The sequence below is a fragment of the Chelonus insularis genome, unplaced genomic scaffold, assembly GCF_013357705.1.
Source record: "Chelonus insularis isolate UGA/USDA-ARS -01 unplaced genomic scaffold, ASM1335770v1 contig_397_pilon, whole genome shotgun sequence".
Lineage (NCBI taxonomy): Eukaryota > Metazoa > Arthropoda > Insecta > Hymenoptera > Braconidae > Chelonus > Chelonus insularis.
Window position 1 is genome coordinate 86,979 of NW_023276552.1, and position 16,443 is coordinate 103,421.

A 16,443-nucleotide genomic window follows, 5' to 3' on the forward strand; every position below is an offset into this window, starting at 1 on the left:
AATTTTTCCATCTTTTTGTTTTCATTCCCATCAAAATTTTTAGTGAGTTATTAACAAAAAAAAATTAAAAAATCTCTAAAAGATTAAAAAAAAATGTTCTGTGAGTTGTCAAAAAAATTTTTAATTCTTTGGCGGTTTTAAATTCATATCGGCATCTGCGCATGAGGCAGTGCGCACTAACCTCTATTCAGCTCGACACACAAGTCGTCGTCGTCGGCCGATCCTAGTGATAAGAAGTTAAGCAATAAGAAAAAAAAGAAAAAATCGTAAAAGCCACGAAAAACGACAGTGTCAATCATAATCGTTATAAAATAATCAAAATATTAGAAAAATATAGAGATAATAAATAAAAAAGTTCCTCACTTAGTATACCGAGACGACGTGGCGGAGCTGACGAGGGTGCTTGTGAATGTGCGAGAGCTTGTCTCCGCAGTGGTTGGTTGTAAAAGATGGCCACGAATAGCACCACTGAATGTCAGTACTTTCATGAAGACATAGTCTACCGGGTAGATAAAAAAGGCAATGTCGAATTTGGGATTGTTATGGAAAATGATGACCAAGATATGTCAGAGGAGAGTGAAGACAGCGAAGGTGGACCAAAAAGGAAGAAAGGCGAGATCCGCGTGGTCTGGCATCCTTCTGGCATCAAGGAGCTCATTAATTCAAAGAAGGTTACTAGAATTACTGTACTCATCCTTCGATAATTTTTTTATAACAATTATTAATTAAAAATTATTTCAGGTTCATTTGGCAGATAGATCTCTGATGCCTGGAGACGTAGTTCGAAGAATGATCAAAGGAAAAGATACTCAAAGGGGATATTGTCGTGACATCGAGTTGACAGCTTGTGTTCAAGTAATCGGGACAAAACAAGTCTTGACAAACATCAAAAGTGAAGATCTGACTCCATTAGAAGTGAAGTATTTCTGTCCTTCAATAATTTATTGATAGCAATCAATAAACACGCTAATACTTGGCGGAAAATTTTAATTAAACAGGGTCAACTGTGTTATTCCCATTTTTCAAATATTTGGAAAAGAAATATGGAAATTGATTGAAGAACGTCATTAACTTTAAAGTACGGTAGTACACTAGACTTTGTAATGCAGAGAATGCTTGATGGAATCTTGAATAATTTTACAAATTTGTATAAAGTATAAACGTTATCCGAAGTATTAGCGAAATATGATGAAATTTTAGAAAACGTTTTTCATATTACAATCAATAATAATTACTAGATTATATTGATTTTTTACAGAACTGTTCTAAGAGTCTAAAATTTAACATTCTTCGGCCAAGTAAATTACTATGTACTTTATCTTCAATATTTAATATAAAAATCTTTTTTTAGGAATTCGGGGCTGACATTGCAGTTTGTATGGATTCTTGGGTTGGAGCAATAAGGATGGTTCATTTCAAGCTTTGGTTAGCCACTCCGGATGGTTCTCGATGTGTGATTAATGAAATGGATGCTCAGGGGCTTGCTCATTTCGAAGAAAAACGTGATCATGACAATGATTTTCCTCATTCTTCCGAGTTCTATCCAGGTCAATGTCTCTGGGGTCCAGTTCAGTGTTTAGAAGATGCCGAATGGATTACGTGTACTAAAGAGATGATGGCTAAACGTAAATTTAAACCACAAAAAATAACAAAAGTGATAGTACAAGAAATTGAAGCAGATTGGGTTGGAGTTCACTGGCAATGTCGAGCTTATAGCAAAGATGGTGCTTGGTCAGATCAAGCCCAGCCTAAATTCTTGGTTGAAGGTTCAGATTTGAAAAAACTTAAACTTCTAAATGTTTTCGAACCTTCAACTTTACAAGTTGGTGATCGAGATTTTTATGTTTATAAAGGGACTGAAAATGTGATAACTCGAGAACAATGGCGTAAACAACAACGAGAATTATTTCAAGTTCCTAAACCAAGTCCTAGAAAATCACGATCCAATGTTAAACCTGAAGAAAAAGTAAAAAAAGAAAAGGAAAAAGATGGTGAAAAATCTCGTGATTCGAGTACTCAAAATGTGAATGGCAATAATTTAGTACCACCAAGTCAAGCAACTAATACTGATAGCTCAGATGATTGGGATACAGAAGATACTGGATCTCAAAGTGACAGTGCATCAATGTCCAGTGGAGGCTCTAGTATGTCTTCAGTTGGAAAAAAAAAGAAAGGACCGGCTTTAATGACTAAAGTATTGAAGAAAAAAAAATTAGTCAAAGCTAAAAGGAAAATTCCACCACCTCCTTTAGTTGCTGGATCAACTCTTGTCGTAGAAACATTATCAACAAATACCAAAGCTAATGTAGTCTGGCAGGATGGATCTGTAGAGTTGGGGATTCCGTCAACACAATTATATCCCATTCATCACTTAGATGATAAAGAATTTTTCCCCGGAGACTTCGTTGTTGATCAAAAAGAGGAGTCAAGAATGTATGGAGTAGTTCAAAGTGTAGATCATCAAGGAAGAACTGCTAAAATAAAATGGTTCAAGACGTATACGTCTAGTCAAAGCCCTCAGCCTACATTATTAGAAGAACGAGAAGTTTCAGTATATGATTTGAAGGATCATCCTGATTTCCAATATCGCCCAGGAACATTAGTGATTCGGATTGCTAATTTCGAAGGAGAAGATTCTGGTTGCACTGCTGGACAAGTACTAGATAACTATCCAGAAGGTAGAGTGAAAGTTTGGTGGGTTGATGGTCATATAAGTATGTGTTGGCCCCAAGATTTATATAAAGTTGGTGAATATGATAGTGATGAAGGAGAATTGTGGGATGAAGTGTCATCAGATGCATCGTGGGAAACTGAATTAGAAGACTGTTTTATTGCTGATAATGATGGGAGTGAACAAACCGAAAATATTAAGCCAAAGCTTGCTGCTCATATTGAAAGAGCTAGAATAGCAATGTCAAGATTAGAAGAAATTTTTACTCAAAATCCATCTCTACAAACTACCGAAGTGATGCGGAAACTTCTAGAAGTCTATAAAGACTGTAGGTATATGGATAAATTAATGGGAACGTCTTTTTTCCATGAGAGCAATTTCCAAGGACTTCTAGAACGTGTGAGAGAACGAGGAAGAGCTAATGTAGCTCAAAGAATGGCTGATCAAGTTAATAGATTATTTACTCATCAATCAGGTGGCTCAGAATCTGGTGAAGAAGTCGCAGACAATACTAATATTCAAACTGCTGTTGGAACGCTAGAAAAAATTGCGACAAAGATTTCAGATACGGTCGAATCTGCTGAAAGTAATCCCGTTGAAAAAGTGAAGGTGAAAAAAGAAGAAAATCTTTTCATTAATGTCAATCCTCACCCCGAAGATTCAGGATTGTTTTCTGCTGAAAATTCTAAAAAAGAATCTGGCTCTAGTGAATCTAGTGGTGAATTTCCACTGTCAGATGATGCAAATCCCGATCGTTTATTTACAATAGAAAGCCTCGAACATGATAATGTCAATAAGAAATCTCAAGAAGTATTTTCCAATTCCCATGTAGCCAACTCTCATGTCTGTGTGAAATTATGTACTTTAATGAAAGCTCAATTATTGTTAGCTCATGCTGAAGTGTCTAAAAGATATGGACTAGCACGTATGTCATTGTCAGATGCAGCGAAAAATGGATCTCCAATGAAAAAGAAGAAAGAGGAGGAAAAACGTGTTGAACCTCTTCTCGACTCTTCATCCGAGAGTAATATAGAAATTCCTCCACCTGTTTATAATGATGGAGAAGGTTTTTCAATAGAAGAAAGTGCACCTGATAATCACAAATTCAAGTTAACTATGTTCCAACCTACTGATCCTGCTAATTTCTTTAGAACAGTTTCTAAAGAATTAAAACTACTTCGAAGTTCTTTACCACCAGGAGTATGGGTGAAAGGTTACGAAGACAGGATAGATTTATACTCTGTGATGTTTTGTGGTCCAGAAAAAACTCCTTACGAAGATGGATTGTTTTTATTCGACTTCCAATTGTCTGCAGATTATCCTGCTGCTCCGCCATTATGTCATTACATTTCTTATTGTAGTGATAGGTTGAATCCTAATCTCTATGAAGATGGTAAAGTCTGTGTGAGTCTTTTAGGTACTTGGTCAGGACGAGGTACTGAAGTGTGGACAAGTTCTTCAACATTACTACAAGTTATTGTCTCAATCCAAGGTCTTATTCTCGTTGCTGAACCGTATTTTAATGAGGCAGGATTTGAAAAGCAAAAAGGATCTCAGCAAGGAAGAGAAAATTCACGCATGTATAATGAAATGGTTGTTTTAAAGCTTGTTCAAGCTCAGACTAAACTTCTTCAATATCCACCATCAGTATTTAAAGACGCAATTATTAGGCACTTCAAAAAGAATGCGCAAAAATTATTAACAAGACTTGATATGTGGATGGAAATATCGGAAATACATAATAATCAACATCCTTTGTCACCATTATCTCCAACATCATTTAAAGACTTTGCACAAATTGGTGAGTATGGAATTTAATTATTTAGAAATTGATGATGTTTATCATATGATTGATAATTAAAATTTTTATAGATAAAAAACTTCTGCCAGAGTTTCCTCTAGTTCCTGCATCACGAGGCTTCTGTATAACTTTAAGGAAAACTCTAGCAACATTCAAGCAAGTTCTCATCAAAGAAGGAATTCTGGAAGGACTACAATTTTCAGAAAGTGTATCAGAGAGCAATATTAAATCTCCAGACTCAAAGGGTGAGACTTCAAAGGATTTAGAGTTGAAAGAAAATTTTATCAATTCATCTCACACAGAAATTTATCATGATTCAACGAGTCATGAGTTAGTTAATGCAAGCGAAACGAAAAATAATATTGTTGAGAAGAATTCCAGCTAGCCACAAGGTAAATTTAAACGTTTAGCTTATAAAAATCATGCGGCTATTCGGTAATAATTAAAATAACTAACATAATACATAAGTAGAACAAATGAGAGAGAACAAAAAAAAAACGTAACTTCTTGCATTAATTATTCAATAAAATAAAAAATTGTAAAATTATCGGACTTTACTGACAAAAAAAAACTAAAAAAGCTCTCTTGCTTTTTCTCTCCCTTTTTCTTTTCTGCTCTCTTTCTTTCTTCCTCTGATTCATATACACATAACTCTAGTTAGGCCGTAAAATTTTAATTACGTAGTATAAATAGATAATAATTTATGAAGAACAAAATATTGATAATAATTATTAATTATTAATAAGAAAATACTCAACCATCTTCAAATAGATAGAGAGTTCGTGCACACGTAGCACTAGTCTACGATTAAACATGAAAAAAAAATCGCTAAGCTTTTTAGATATTGATACTTCAACTAGGGAATATTAATTATTAATCATAAACAACAAATTATAATAAATGATGATAAAAGTTACAATGTAATAGAATTTTGTGTTCTGAAGAGAAAGAGGGAGAGAGAGAGAGAGAGAGAGGAAAGTGGGAAAAATAAATAATCTCTTTAGCAATACGTTTGAGTCCAGTGGCTCAAATATTTCTCGTGATAAGTTTTAGCAAGGAAATGAATTAACCAAAAAATAGAAAAAAGAGGTATTATTAAAACACTAAAAGGCATATTTGCAATAATAAATAAATAAATAAAAACTGTAGTAGGCTGAATCTCTTTAACTATTTTTTATTTTTTCGAGTTGAAGAGATAAATTTACAAAAATAACACCGTTAAAAACACCGAAGTCATTATATGCCATCCAATAAGAAACATATTTATTAAAAATTTATTCCAAGTGGAGTTTCTAGGGTGCGTAGGGCATAGCTTTAGACAAATAAATTATTATACGCGAGTATACGTAAATATGTTTATAAAACGTTAAAAAATTGAATTTTAATTAATCGCGTCAGAGAAATAATTATGAAAAATAATGTTGAATTTTTTCAAAATGGCCATTGAAAAAATTTCATATTTGCATATATTTGGCGTATTTCATTCTTTTCTTATCGAAATAATTATTGTCAATAAAATTAATAATTATTGTCAATAAAAATAGCTTTACATAGCAGTAATTAAGTAAATATAATAATAATTTAAACTAAAAAATTTTTTTTAAAACTATTGTTTCTCTTACATTTGCTTTATTTTTATTATGAGTATATTTTTTTTACTGTTTATTCATAACATTTATATTTTATTGAGTTACCATATATAGTTAGTTTCGTTCATAAAAGAAAAATTATAAAAGTAAATATGATCTAGATTTTGGAAAGGAAAACTAGTCATAGTGACCTAAGATCCAGATATTAATGTTAATCAAATGTTATTATATCTTTTAAATATCAAAGCACTGTTATGTAAACTCTTTTCTATTAAATATCTTTTGTCTTTATTTTATTTAGTAAGACAAAAATTTGCAATATTATATTGCTTCTTTGAATCAAAACCGTTTGTTGCTGCTACTTTTCTTGTCGAGTGAATAAGCACAAATGGGTTCGACCAAATTCATTATAACGCCAATAAATTATTTCTATTTTTCTTCCACATAATTGTTTTTTTTGGGATTGATAGGCAAGATTATTCTAATAAATAAGTATTTGGTGCTGAATAGATAGAAAAATAAAAGCTAATAACTCAAGTGATGAAACGGGAACAGATAGTAAAATTCAAAATAATATATATTAAAGTTAATCATATTTATCATTATCATTTTTATTGTAATAAATATTCTTTTTAGTTTATTGATTCTTTTTTCTTTTAATGAACTGATGGATTGTGATGTTTGGGATGCCTTGTGATATTGTGCCAGCATGTACACTTATAATTGTACTTTAAAGAATTATTCAATTGATAAAATTGAGCACTGATAGCTTTGGATTTGTTGCTAAATTTTTTTTCTTTGCCAACTTTGTAAGTCATAAGACAAAAGTAATAATATGAAAGTTGAGGCAAACGAAATGGTCATTTCCTAGTTCCTGAAATGTTAAAAAGTTGATTGATTTGAAAAAGAAATCTTTAATTTTTTTATTATTAAATTTCATAAGAAAAGTATTTATTTCATAATATTAACATTGAAGGAACGTTGGAAAATTTTACATAGACTGTAATCTTGTTTCTTCGATTATACATGAATAAAAGTCATTTTACGATGGAATCGTTATTTTTTTCTTAATCTTACCTTAAATTAAATTATCCTAATGATTAATTAATTGTATAGTTCCTGATGTTCATTTTTTAATTCAATGTTTTTATTTATCTCTATTTAAATTCCACTTTCCGTAATCAGAAAAAGCTATTTCCGCTTTTACAGGTGTAGAAAATTAGTACCTAAAACAGTGGGAATTATCTTGATGTGTCAGAGAAGATAACACCTTCTCAAACAGTCTTATCTGGTCTGAATCATGTACGGGGTTCAGTATAAGATACAGTTTCAACAACCAACATTTTTAGCTGTGAATTGTTACAAGAATATTTAAAATAATTTTCAAAATGAAATTTAAAAGTGCTTTATACTATTTGGCTATTGGTTTCTGTAAGTTCTCTTTAAATATTTTCCATAAAAAACTTTGAAATAATTTTTTTTACATTTAATACTGTCTACAGTAATCCTGGGAATGTTTATGGGTGAGGTTGAAGCTCGTCGTAAAATTCTTCGAGGAAGAAAAACCATAAATCGACAATATTTCCGTGAGTTTTCGTTCAATTATTTTGATTTCTAATTTTTTTTTAAGTAAATTCAATTAATTTTGTGATTAAAAAAATTTATTTAGGAAGACTCGGTATTCCTGCATGGTCTATCGTTTTGCTTTGTGGCTTAGGAATGCTAGTGGCTGGTGGAGGATTATACTTAGTTCTCAGGAGAGCAATAATTAGTAAGGCTGACGATACCACGTCGAATACATATCATCAAGCAATGCAAGATGAAGTATAATTACCCAGTATTGATGATTATGAAAAATGTACAAAACATTTTATAATAAAAAGTATAATATTGACTACATAAACAAAGATACTTTAATTTATATGAAACATAGTATATCCTACATCATATTTTAAACAAATTTATGTGACTCAGACAAACAGGCACTGATAATTCTACCTAACGAAAGTCTTAAACCACATGAATCGTCATCTTGTTGGTCACTAAGGTGTAAAAAATGTGGGAAGAAGTATCATTCATCATTGCAAGAATGAAAGAAAAATAAAACATCGGAGAATACTTCTTCAACTTCTGAAAAATCTCTTCATGCTTCTACTTCTGAAGCTGAAGTGAATAATGTTGAACATTATCAGTCTTCAACAATACTAGCTGCCGCCAAAATTTGGATTTTTTTTGAACACCGAGAAAAGATTGCTGCTAGAGCTTCAATTAAGCAGAGTTCTGAAATTTCTCTTATTACTGAACAAATTGTACTACTTCGTTTACCACGAAAGAATTCATATATATCAACGATTGGTATTGATGGAAGGAATAATTGCCGATGTTTTGTCAAAGCTAACAAGTAAAATTCCTTCAATGAAAATGAGCAACTCTTGGCCACATTTTTTTTTTGATCATGTATACATGATACGATTTTGAGAACTAATTTCGGTAGAGTTCTATACATATGTAATACATTTACTGAATAAAAATACACATTCGTAGAGTAATGATCAAATTTAAGAATTGATAATATATATTAAAGAAATTGTCAATGTGTGATTTATACACTCAATGACTCTCACATCTGTAAAAAATGATCACTCATATACATTATACAATTTAATTCGACAGTTGTAATATCAATTGTAGATTGTATTCGTTGAAAAAATTATTGTATTCTATTGTAAATATTATTGAACATTTTAAAATTCTCGTCGGTGGTATTTGTCAGGATCAAAATATGAAGTTACCACTACTCGATTATTAAATTTACGACCAGTAAGTGTTTGTTGAGCTTTTTGACAGTCAATTACGCTGTTGAATTCAACAAATACCTAGAAAAAAATTATAAACATTTTTTTATGATACAATATAAACATAAATCATACTTGAGATATCAGTTTTTATAATTGAAAAAATCTACTTACTTTACCACATCCTGGAACATCAACACCTTCGATTGGTCTAGGAATTTCTACTGATCGTACCACTCCATATTTATTACACTCTTCTTTAATGTCTTCCAGAATATCTTCATATTCTTCCTCTTCCATCAATTCTTCTGGTGTTACCATGTTAAGAAGACATAATACCTACAAAACAATATATTTATATTAAAAGTTTCGAATAAAAAGTTTCTTTACTCTAATAATTGATTTACTTACCTCTGTTGGAGGCCCACTGGTACCAACCATGGACAATCCAGGAACTTGAATTTGTACAGGAGCCTGTGTTCCAATCATTGGGTTCTTTGCTCCTACACTAGCTCGTTGAACAATTAATTTTTTATCACCTAGTTGCATACCGTTGAGTCCAGCTATTGCTTGATCAGTCATTGATACATCAATGTACTCGCAAAATGCGTAACCCTTCGAAAGTCCTGTCGCTGAATCTTTCACCAAATTGAATGCTCGAAGTTGACCAAAGCTCATCAGCAGCTCTTTCACCTACGTCATCATTTCAGTAGTTAATAAACTGCTAAGATTCCCATAATTTTGACTTTTTAAATCTTTGGAAACGGAATCATTCTGTTGCTGAATCTTACATTAAAACCCAAACTATCCTAGTTATTTTTCCTTTTAGTATCGTTCTCTCCTCGTTCAAAAACACTTACCTACTTTGAATAACTTGCTTTTATATCAGTAAAAATATATTTTTAAAATTACTTGATATTTTTTAATAGTGTTTATCAACAAATAATTCAACTAAACCAAGAAAGCTCAAAAATGATTTTGTTAATATTATTATTCTTCGAAAACCAACTAAAATATTTGTTTGTTCATTGTTTAGTCATCATTAGATATTTTTAGTTTAAAATCTTTTTTTTAGCTTCTTTAAAAATTCTTTAATTGTTATAAACTTTAATTTGAATGAAATGTCGCGAAAAATATAACATAGTTATGCTTAGTGTTCAAGTAGCCTAAAAGATGAGACTTCATCCAGTGCCAAGGAATAAGAGATTTAAAAAATGATAAATAAAATAATGGATAAAAGAGATAAGGAAAAGAGGATTTAGATATATTTTGGCACGATCCAATAAATAAAATGTGATCGAGAGACATTAGATTTTGGACAGGTACTTGCCTCGAAAAGCCGGGCTTAGCCATTCTCTCCGAGCAGTGTGGTTTTTTGTCATGTTCGGTAGTAGTGGTAGTAGTAGTGGTAGAAGTAAGCGAATGCTTTCGACCGGCGCGACCCTAAGCTAAGAAAAATAGGGAGAAAGGGCAGTGGTATCAGTCCACATTTTTTTTTTTTTGTATTTTTTTACTTCATTTCATTATTTTTTCCATGTATTTGAATCTGAAAAATACCCTGAAGAAGTTCTGATACGCGAATCCTGAAAATTTTTCCTGTACATATTTTTTAAGATCTTACTTTCATCAGCAGTCAAGCCTGAAAAGCCTGAAAAGAAAATAGCTGCAAGGAGAAAAATTTTTGTTCTGTTCTGATTTTTAATCATTTTTTTTTTTGCTTTTCAAGAAAAAAAATTCGATGTATTCTTGATAAACCTAGAAAGAAATAACGGCATCGAAGTATCCTATAAAAAATATGCCACCTGAGAGTAAAAAAACCTGAAAAGTCCACCCACATTTCCCCTCTGAAAATATATTTTTTAACCCGACCTTCTTCTTTTTTATTTGAACTTCCAATGAAATCCTAAATTGCTTTTTTATATCATTATACTTCGGGGGATGACAGAGAGCCGTCGTAACTCCAATTGCTGTGCCTAAAAAGGCTGCAAAAGAAAAAAAAAGAAACCGTTGTGCCGCTGCCACCTAAAAGCTGCAACGCCTCTAACGATTTTATATATCTTTGATTTGACTTTTTTTTAACTATTTAAATTTTTTTGATTTTTTTTACCCTAATCCCTGAGCTAAAAGTAAATACGATCGAATCAACCGCGATAGAGCATGCGAAAGAGAAAAAAAAATGTGTAAAATACCTAAACTTTTTTCTAAATCACGTGGGCCCTAGCCAATGCGGAAGATGACAAAGGACGGAAGATATACGTACCTTGCGATGTTGAATTGATTTGTTTTTGATAAAAAAAATAGTCTAAGAGGCCTTGGAGAGTCCGCTAAATGCTAAATACTATTTCATGAGTGAATCACGAGCTTTGAATGTCGTCTTTAAATGAAAAATAAAAAATGATAAGAAATAAAAAATAGAAAAATGTATAACGACATTAAAGCATCATAGAATTTAGTTGTCGCAATACTGAACGAGGAGTTTGAGGCTGAAGGATGATGAAAATAGGAAGATAAATTACTTGTCTTGCATACCTGTTCCTCGTTTAAGTAGTTGGGTAATCCACCAATGAAGATCTTATGCGGTGAATCTGTGGAAAGAGGTGAATATTTAAATAAAAATTTTTTAATTAACTAGCAACATCTATTCCAACGTGCTGTTGATATAAGGATAGATAAAAATTAATTCGAAAGTATGTGCGAAACATACCCGGAACCGTACCTGGCACGTTCATGCTTGGATTGTCTGTCATTCCGGGCATTGGTTGATAATCATGTGGTCTTCTAATTTTCAAGCTCTGTCCTTTGAAGTTGATACCATCGAATGCCATTGCTTGTGTCGTTTCATCTATCGAGCGGAACTAAAACAGTAGTTTTCATCAATATTGTATCCATTGTCACATGAAAAATACTTATTGATTAGACAAAAAATAAATACCTCAAGAAAAGCGAAATTTTTGTCTAAATTAATTTGACAAGCAAGCACGGGATTGCCAGCAGCTTGTGCTAGACCAGATAGGTGCATCTGTTGATTGAAGAATTCCATCATTTCTTCTTCTGTTACTCCGAAAGGAATGTTTCCTACATAAAGCCTTCTGGCTTGTCGAGTAATTGTACTGCCTACGACTGGAACTGCTGCCTGTGGAGTATCTGCTACGATATTTGCTGGAATTTGACCAGCGGCTTGCATTGCCTTATACTAAAAATTTCAAATTCAATTTTAATTCACAAGTAAAATTAAAGTTAATTAGTAATTTAATTTTTCTAAAGATTAATTATACTAATAATTAGATTACCTGCAGTGGTGTAATGTGCTCAAAACCAGGTGGTGGAACGTCCCAATAAAGTGAAGGTTTTCTTCTTCGTGAGCTTCGACTTTTTTTCGGTGAAGAACTTCGTTTTCTATCTCTGCGATCTTTAGATCGGGACCGAGATCTCTTTCTACGATCCCTGCTACGAGATTTGTGCCTCCTATCCCTGTCACGATCTCTTTCGCGATCCCTGTCTTTGTCTCGATCTTGTCGATCTCTGTCTGGAAAATTCCAAAATAAAAATGAATGATTGACCAATGCTGCACAAGCACAATTAATAATTAAAGTGATCAAGGTAGGGTCGTAAACTAATTACTTAGTCGACTGGAAATTTTTTCTCAAGTTTTAATCGATAGTGTTTATATTGATTTCAAGATTAATTTACAATATATAACATGATTAACTTATGTCTGTAACGATTTTGTAATAGACATTAAATCATTTCTGGCGACATGATAAAATCCGGAGCGTCTTGCTTATTTTCGAAAATGTTATAAATAATATTTAATTATTACCTCCATTATAATCTTCACCCATTTTTTACCGATTTATTTGTTATATTTTTAAATATTTTGGTTAAGAGAATATGCGCTTGTAAATGGAAAAAAATAAATAAGATTCCGCCACACCACCAGTCACTCCGAAAGCAAGCTCTTAGATAGAATTTTGTCGCACAAAATGGTAGAAGATGCACCACTCGCTGCCAAATTTGTGTTCTAGTTTTTTTATCGACAAGCAAACAAAAGGCATTTATAACTACCGCTATCTATATTTTCTTTTAGAACTAACTTTGCGTAACTTTATCGATCGAGCAAAGAAAATAAACACCAATTAAATTTCTCGTTTTATTACAATAAAAATTTATAATTTTGATTGAAATTAATTGGAATAATTAATTAGTATAAATTATTAATTTATTCTTTATGAAGAAAAGTTTTTTATTAATTAATCGATTAATTATTTCGAATATTTAAAAATAAAGTTTTCCTTTCTATAAATTGTTTGATTCATGATTTATTCTTAAATTCAAAATGGCAAAGTCTTGATAACATTCGCGAGATGTCGCGGCAAAAATTGCCAATCGAAAGCTGGCGCTCGCAACCTTTCCGTTGTCAATAACGGACACCAAAAGACTCCCGGCTTAAAACGAAAAGTTTTATAGTAAAAATTAACCGAAAACTCGATGTAATAATTATTAAAACGAATAGATCGAGTATCAGAATTAACAAGTTATACAGGAGCAGTTTCACGGTGCATTGTAGTATTGTGTCGGACGTCAGAAAGTGGTGCGGGCGTGCCTTGTCTATTCAGACATTCTCGAGGTAGTGGATACACAATCACCTCATGAGATTTTGAATGCATTTGTAACTGTCAACCATAGTCTTTCGAATTGCCGGTTAAACACGGCAACGTAACGTACTTTGAATTCGTACAACGTTACGATAACATTCCAAATCATCGTGAATCCAGCGTCAAAACCACGAGATTTTTATGTTGTCCAAGTATACACCACGAAATTGATTGAATGACCATGGACCACAGCACGATGTACGACCTCGCCACAGGAACCAGCATAAACATCAAACGAACGGATGGTGAGTGAATCCCGCCAAACATTTTTTCTAACCTTAGTAATACAATAAACACCTATGCATATACGTGCGAAAAGACTTGCTGAATTCGATTGCCATCAACCCTTCGACTGACAAAAATAACATTTTTGAATATTATTCACATGCACCCATGCGTGGGCCATCATCCAAACGCCATGACCGGCTTTAACCGGTTTTTCATACGATTTGTGCACCCATCAACATTCCCATATTGGGGAAATTTCCCCTTCTATATCTTCTTGCCGCAATTCTCATGGTCACTCTTTGATGCTTGAACCACTAGACTTTCAATCCATTGACTTTTAAGGTTTTCTCGGCTAGCATCTTGTTAACCGATTTACCAACTATCCTTCCAAATAATCTTTAAATAGAATCTAGAGTTGCATTATTTTAATTAATACATCTCTCAAAATTGACATGAAATTTACCTATTTTAAACCAATCAAATAATTGGATTCCCTTTCACTATCTTTGTATCTATGCCAATGATTGTCTCCAAGCGATCTAGTTGATTAATGGAACAAAATAAATATGGTTTTTTAAAGTCAAGTTATTGAAATTGGTGGTGATTTATTTAAAATTGGCGTGTGGTTAATTAAATAACAAAAAATAATGATGAGTGTTATCAATGGATAGTTGTTACTAAAGAGTGGAATTTGGAATTTCTCTTCATTAATGATATTTTCTAATGTAAATAAATTCATAAAAATTTTCCTGTTCTGTTTAAATGCGTGTTATAATCGTGTAAAAACTCCTCGTGTATACTAGTTTTTATCCGCAACGCTTGCTGCTACTTGTGGTTTAACGTAAAACCGTTACTCTGTGAATTCAAACAATCAGCTGGAGTGCATAAAATTCTTAGCTACTACTTATTCTCACGAATTATTAAGTTTAACTATCATTTCTTTCTTTTTTTTTTTGTAATATTATTGTTATCCAATTTTGACATCCATCATTACCAGGTATTTTTATAAAATTCTAATTCATTGTTACTTTGTTACAGAACACCTGAACAATTTATTTTAAGCTCTTTAATATGATAAGAGACAATACGTACTGATTGATTGATTGATTATCTTCGTGCCAGTATTGTTGTTAATAATAGACAATTGGATAAAAGGCTTTTATTACTATTTGATTTTTACGTTTCACAATATTTATAAATCCATATAAATATTGAAATTCATTTTTTTCGGTTCATTCATTTGATGGAAAATAATTTTTTTTAATTGGAAGTGAAAAGCCTTCATGAATATGCAACGAATATCAGTCAGTATTTTGGAGTGATCAAAAAATATATTTAAACAAAAATAAATAAGTTGAACAAGTTTACAGTTGTTTAACCGTAAAGAAGTTAAAGTGACATACCATAAAACAAATTGACTTTTATTAACCTTTAATTGAATTTATTTATTCCACTTTGTGCGTACATGTGGTCATAAAATATATTGAGACAATGAATTTTATTTTTGTAAACTTTAAAACACATTGTAAATTAATCATTACAATAATGTGTTTAGTAATTGTTCTGACCTAGAGAAGGATGAATGTGAAGCGGGTCACTTAGTAAAAACGACACGATCAATATAACGCAAACTGCAATAACTTGCATCTATTATACTGTCAATATATATTTATGCATGCATGACAGCAATTGTTTATTGTTTTCGATGGTTAACACCATCATTAGATTGTACTCTAATCAGTTCTTTTAAAATTACAATCAATTGCGTGCTTGTTCAGCTGTATAAATAGTGTAGACTAAAGCTGTGAAAATTTTATTCCAACAGTAGACACACTTGATACTTTGGAAACCGCATTACTCACATACGATCGATTTCTGGAGTTACGAGAGTTGACCAAACAATAAATCCAATTTTGCGGTTATTTTGTTTTAATTACACAAAAAAATATCAATAATAATATTTATTTCTCTAATTATCTATGATCTTAAAAATCTTCACATAAAATAATTAAATAAAAAAAAAACAATGATTATAAAATGAATTTAATTGTTTATATACTTCACATTGATGTTATTACTTACTTATTATTATTCAAAATATGAATTACTATTGCTTTTTACAGCAATAATGAAAATTAATTCGATTATTACAAAAATAATAAACAGGGTAATAAACATTGAATTTTTAATTTATTTTTCAAATATTTTTCTGAAAAATATGATGAATATTATTATTTGATATTTTTTTTAAAATTACTAAACCAATTAAAAGTAATAATTAAATGAGAAACTCTAGAATGCAAGTTTCCCTTCGCAAGATAATCGTGTTCATTTTATTTACGCGTTCATCGACGAATGAGTCAACATGTTCACCAAGAAAGGAGCGGGTTTCCTCACGGACCCCTTACTACTATTCTCTCACACCTTTAAAACAAACGCCACATTTACATGTACATTTCCCTCTTTCTCATTTAATGTATTGATGAGAGTGTGAAATTACCCCAGACTTACACGTGTCTAATATCTATCCAAAATGATTGGATGGGTGCCAGTGGCTTCCCTTCGATACTCTTTTGATCATTTTTTCAATCAATGAAGCTTCACTAAATTTAATCAGTTAATTTAAATCTTTTGAACTTAGTTAGTATTCGTGAAATGTTTATTTGATTACATAATCAGTATGAATGAAATGAAACTTGTTGAT

The 16,443-nt window shown here is 31.6% G+C and overlaps 3 protein-coding genes across 4 annotated transcripts; 2 read left to right on the plus strand and 1 right to left on the minus strand.

The window, feature by feature from the left end:
• The first annotated feature begins 127 nt into the window (after positions 1-127).
• LOC118067724 ((E3-independent) E2 ubiquitin-conjugating enzyme UBE2O) lies at positions 128-5,907 on the plus strand. The gene is made up of 4 exons (XM_035084626.1): positions 128-671; positions 742-915; positions 1,352-4,472; positions 4,544-5,907. Exons 1-4 carry the CDS (start codon positions 450-452, stop codon positions 4,855-4,857), a joined length of 3,831 nt encoding a protein of 1,276 aa, XP_034940517.1. The 5' UTR covers positions 128-449; the 3' UTR covers positions 4,858-5,907.
• Positions 5,908-7,228: 1,321 nt separating this feature from the next.
• hoka lies at positions 7,229-7,964 on the plus strand. Its single transcript, XM_035084670.1, has 3 exons — positions 7,229-7,492; positions 7,564-7,647; positions 7,731-7,964. The coding sequence occupies exons 1-3, from the start codon at positions 7,450-7,452 to the stop codon at positions 7,889-7,891; spliced, it is 288 nt and encodes a 95-aa protein (XP_034940561.1). The 5' UTR covers positions 7,229-7,449; the 3' UTR covers positions 7,892-7,964.
• On the minus strand, positions 7,930-12,843 carry U2af50 (U2 small nuclear riboprotein auxiliary factor 50). Of its 2 annotated transcripts, none has more exons than XM_035084669.1 (8): positions 12,677-12,843; positions 12,147-12,382; positions 11,789-12,049; positions 11,573-11,711; positions 11,386-11,441; positions 9,268-9,549; positions 9,031-9,195; positions 7,930-8,937 (listed from the first exon to the last, which is right to left on the minus strand). In XM_035084669.1, the coding sequence occupies exons 1-8, from the start codon at positions 12,696-12,698 to the stop codon at positions 8,806-8,808; spliced, it is 1,293 nt and encodes a 430-aa protein (XP_034940560.1). In that variant the 5' UTR covers positions 12,699-12,843; the 3' UTR covers positions 7,930-8,805. The 2 variants fall into 2 exon arrangements, with proteins under 2 accessions (XP_034940560.1, XP_034940559.1); XM_035084668.1 differs by having other exon boundaries at positions 11,561-11,711.
• Between the last annotated feature and the right edge of the window lie 3,600 nt (positions 12,844-16,443).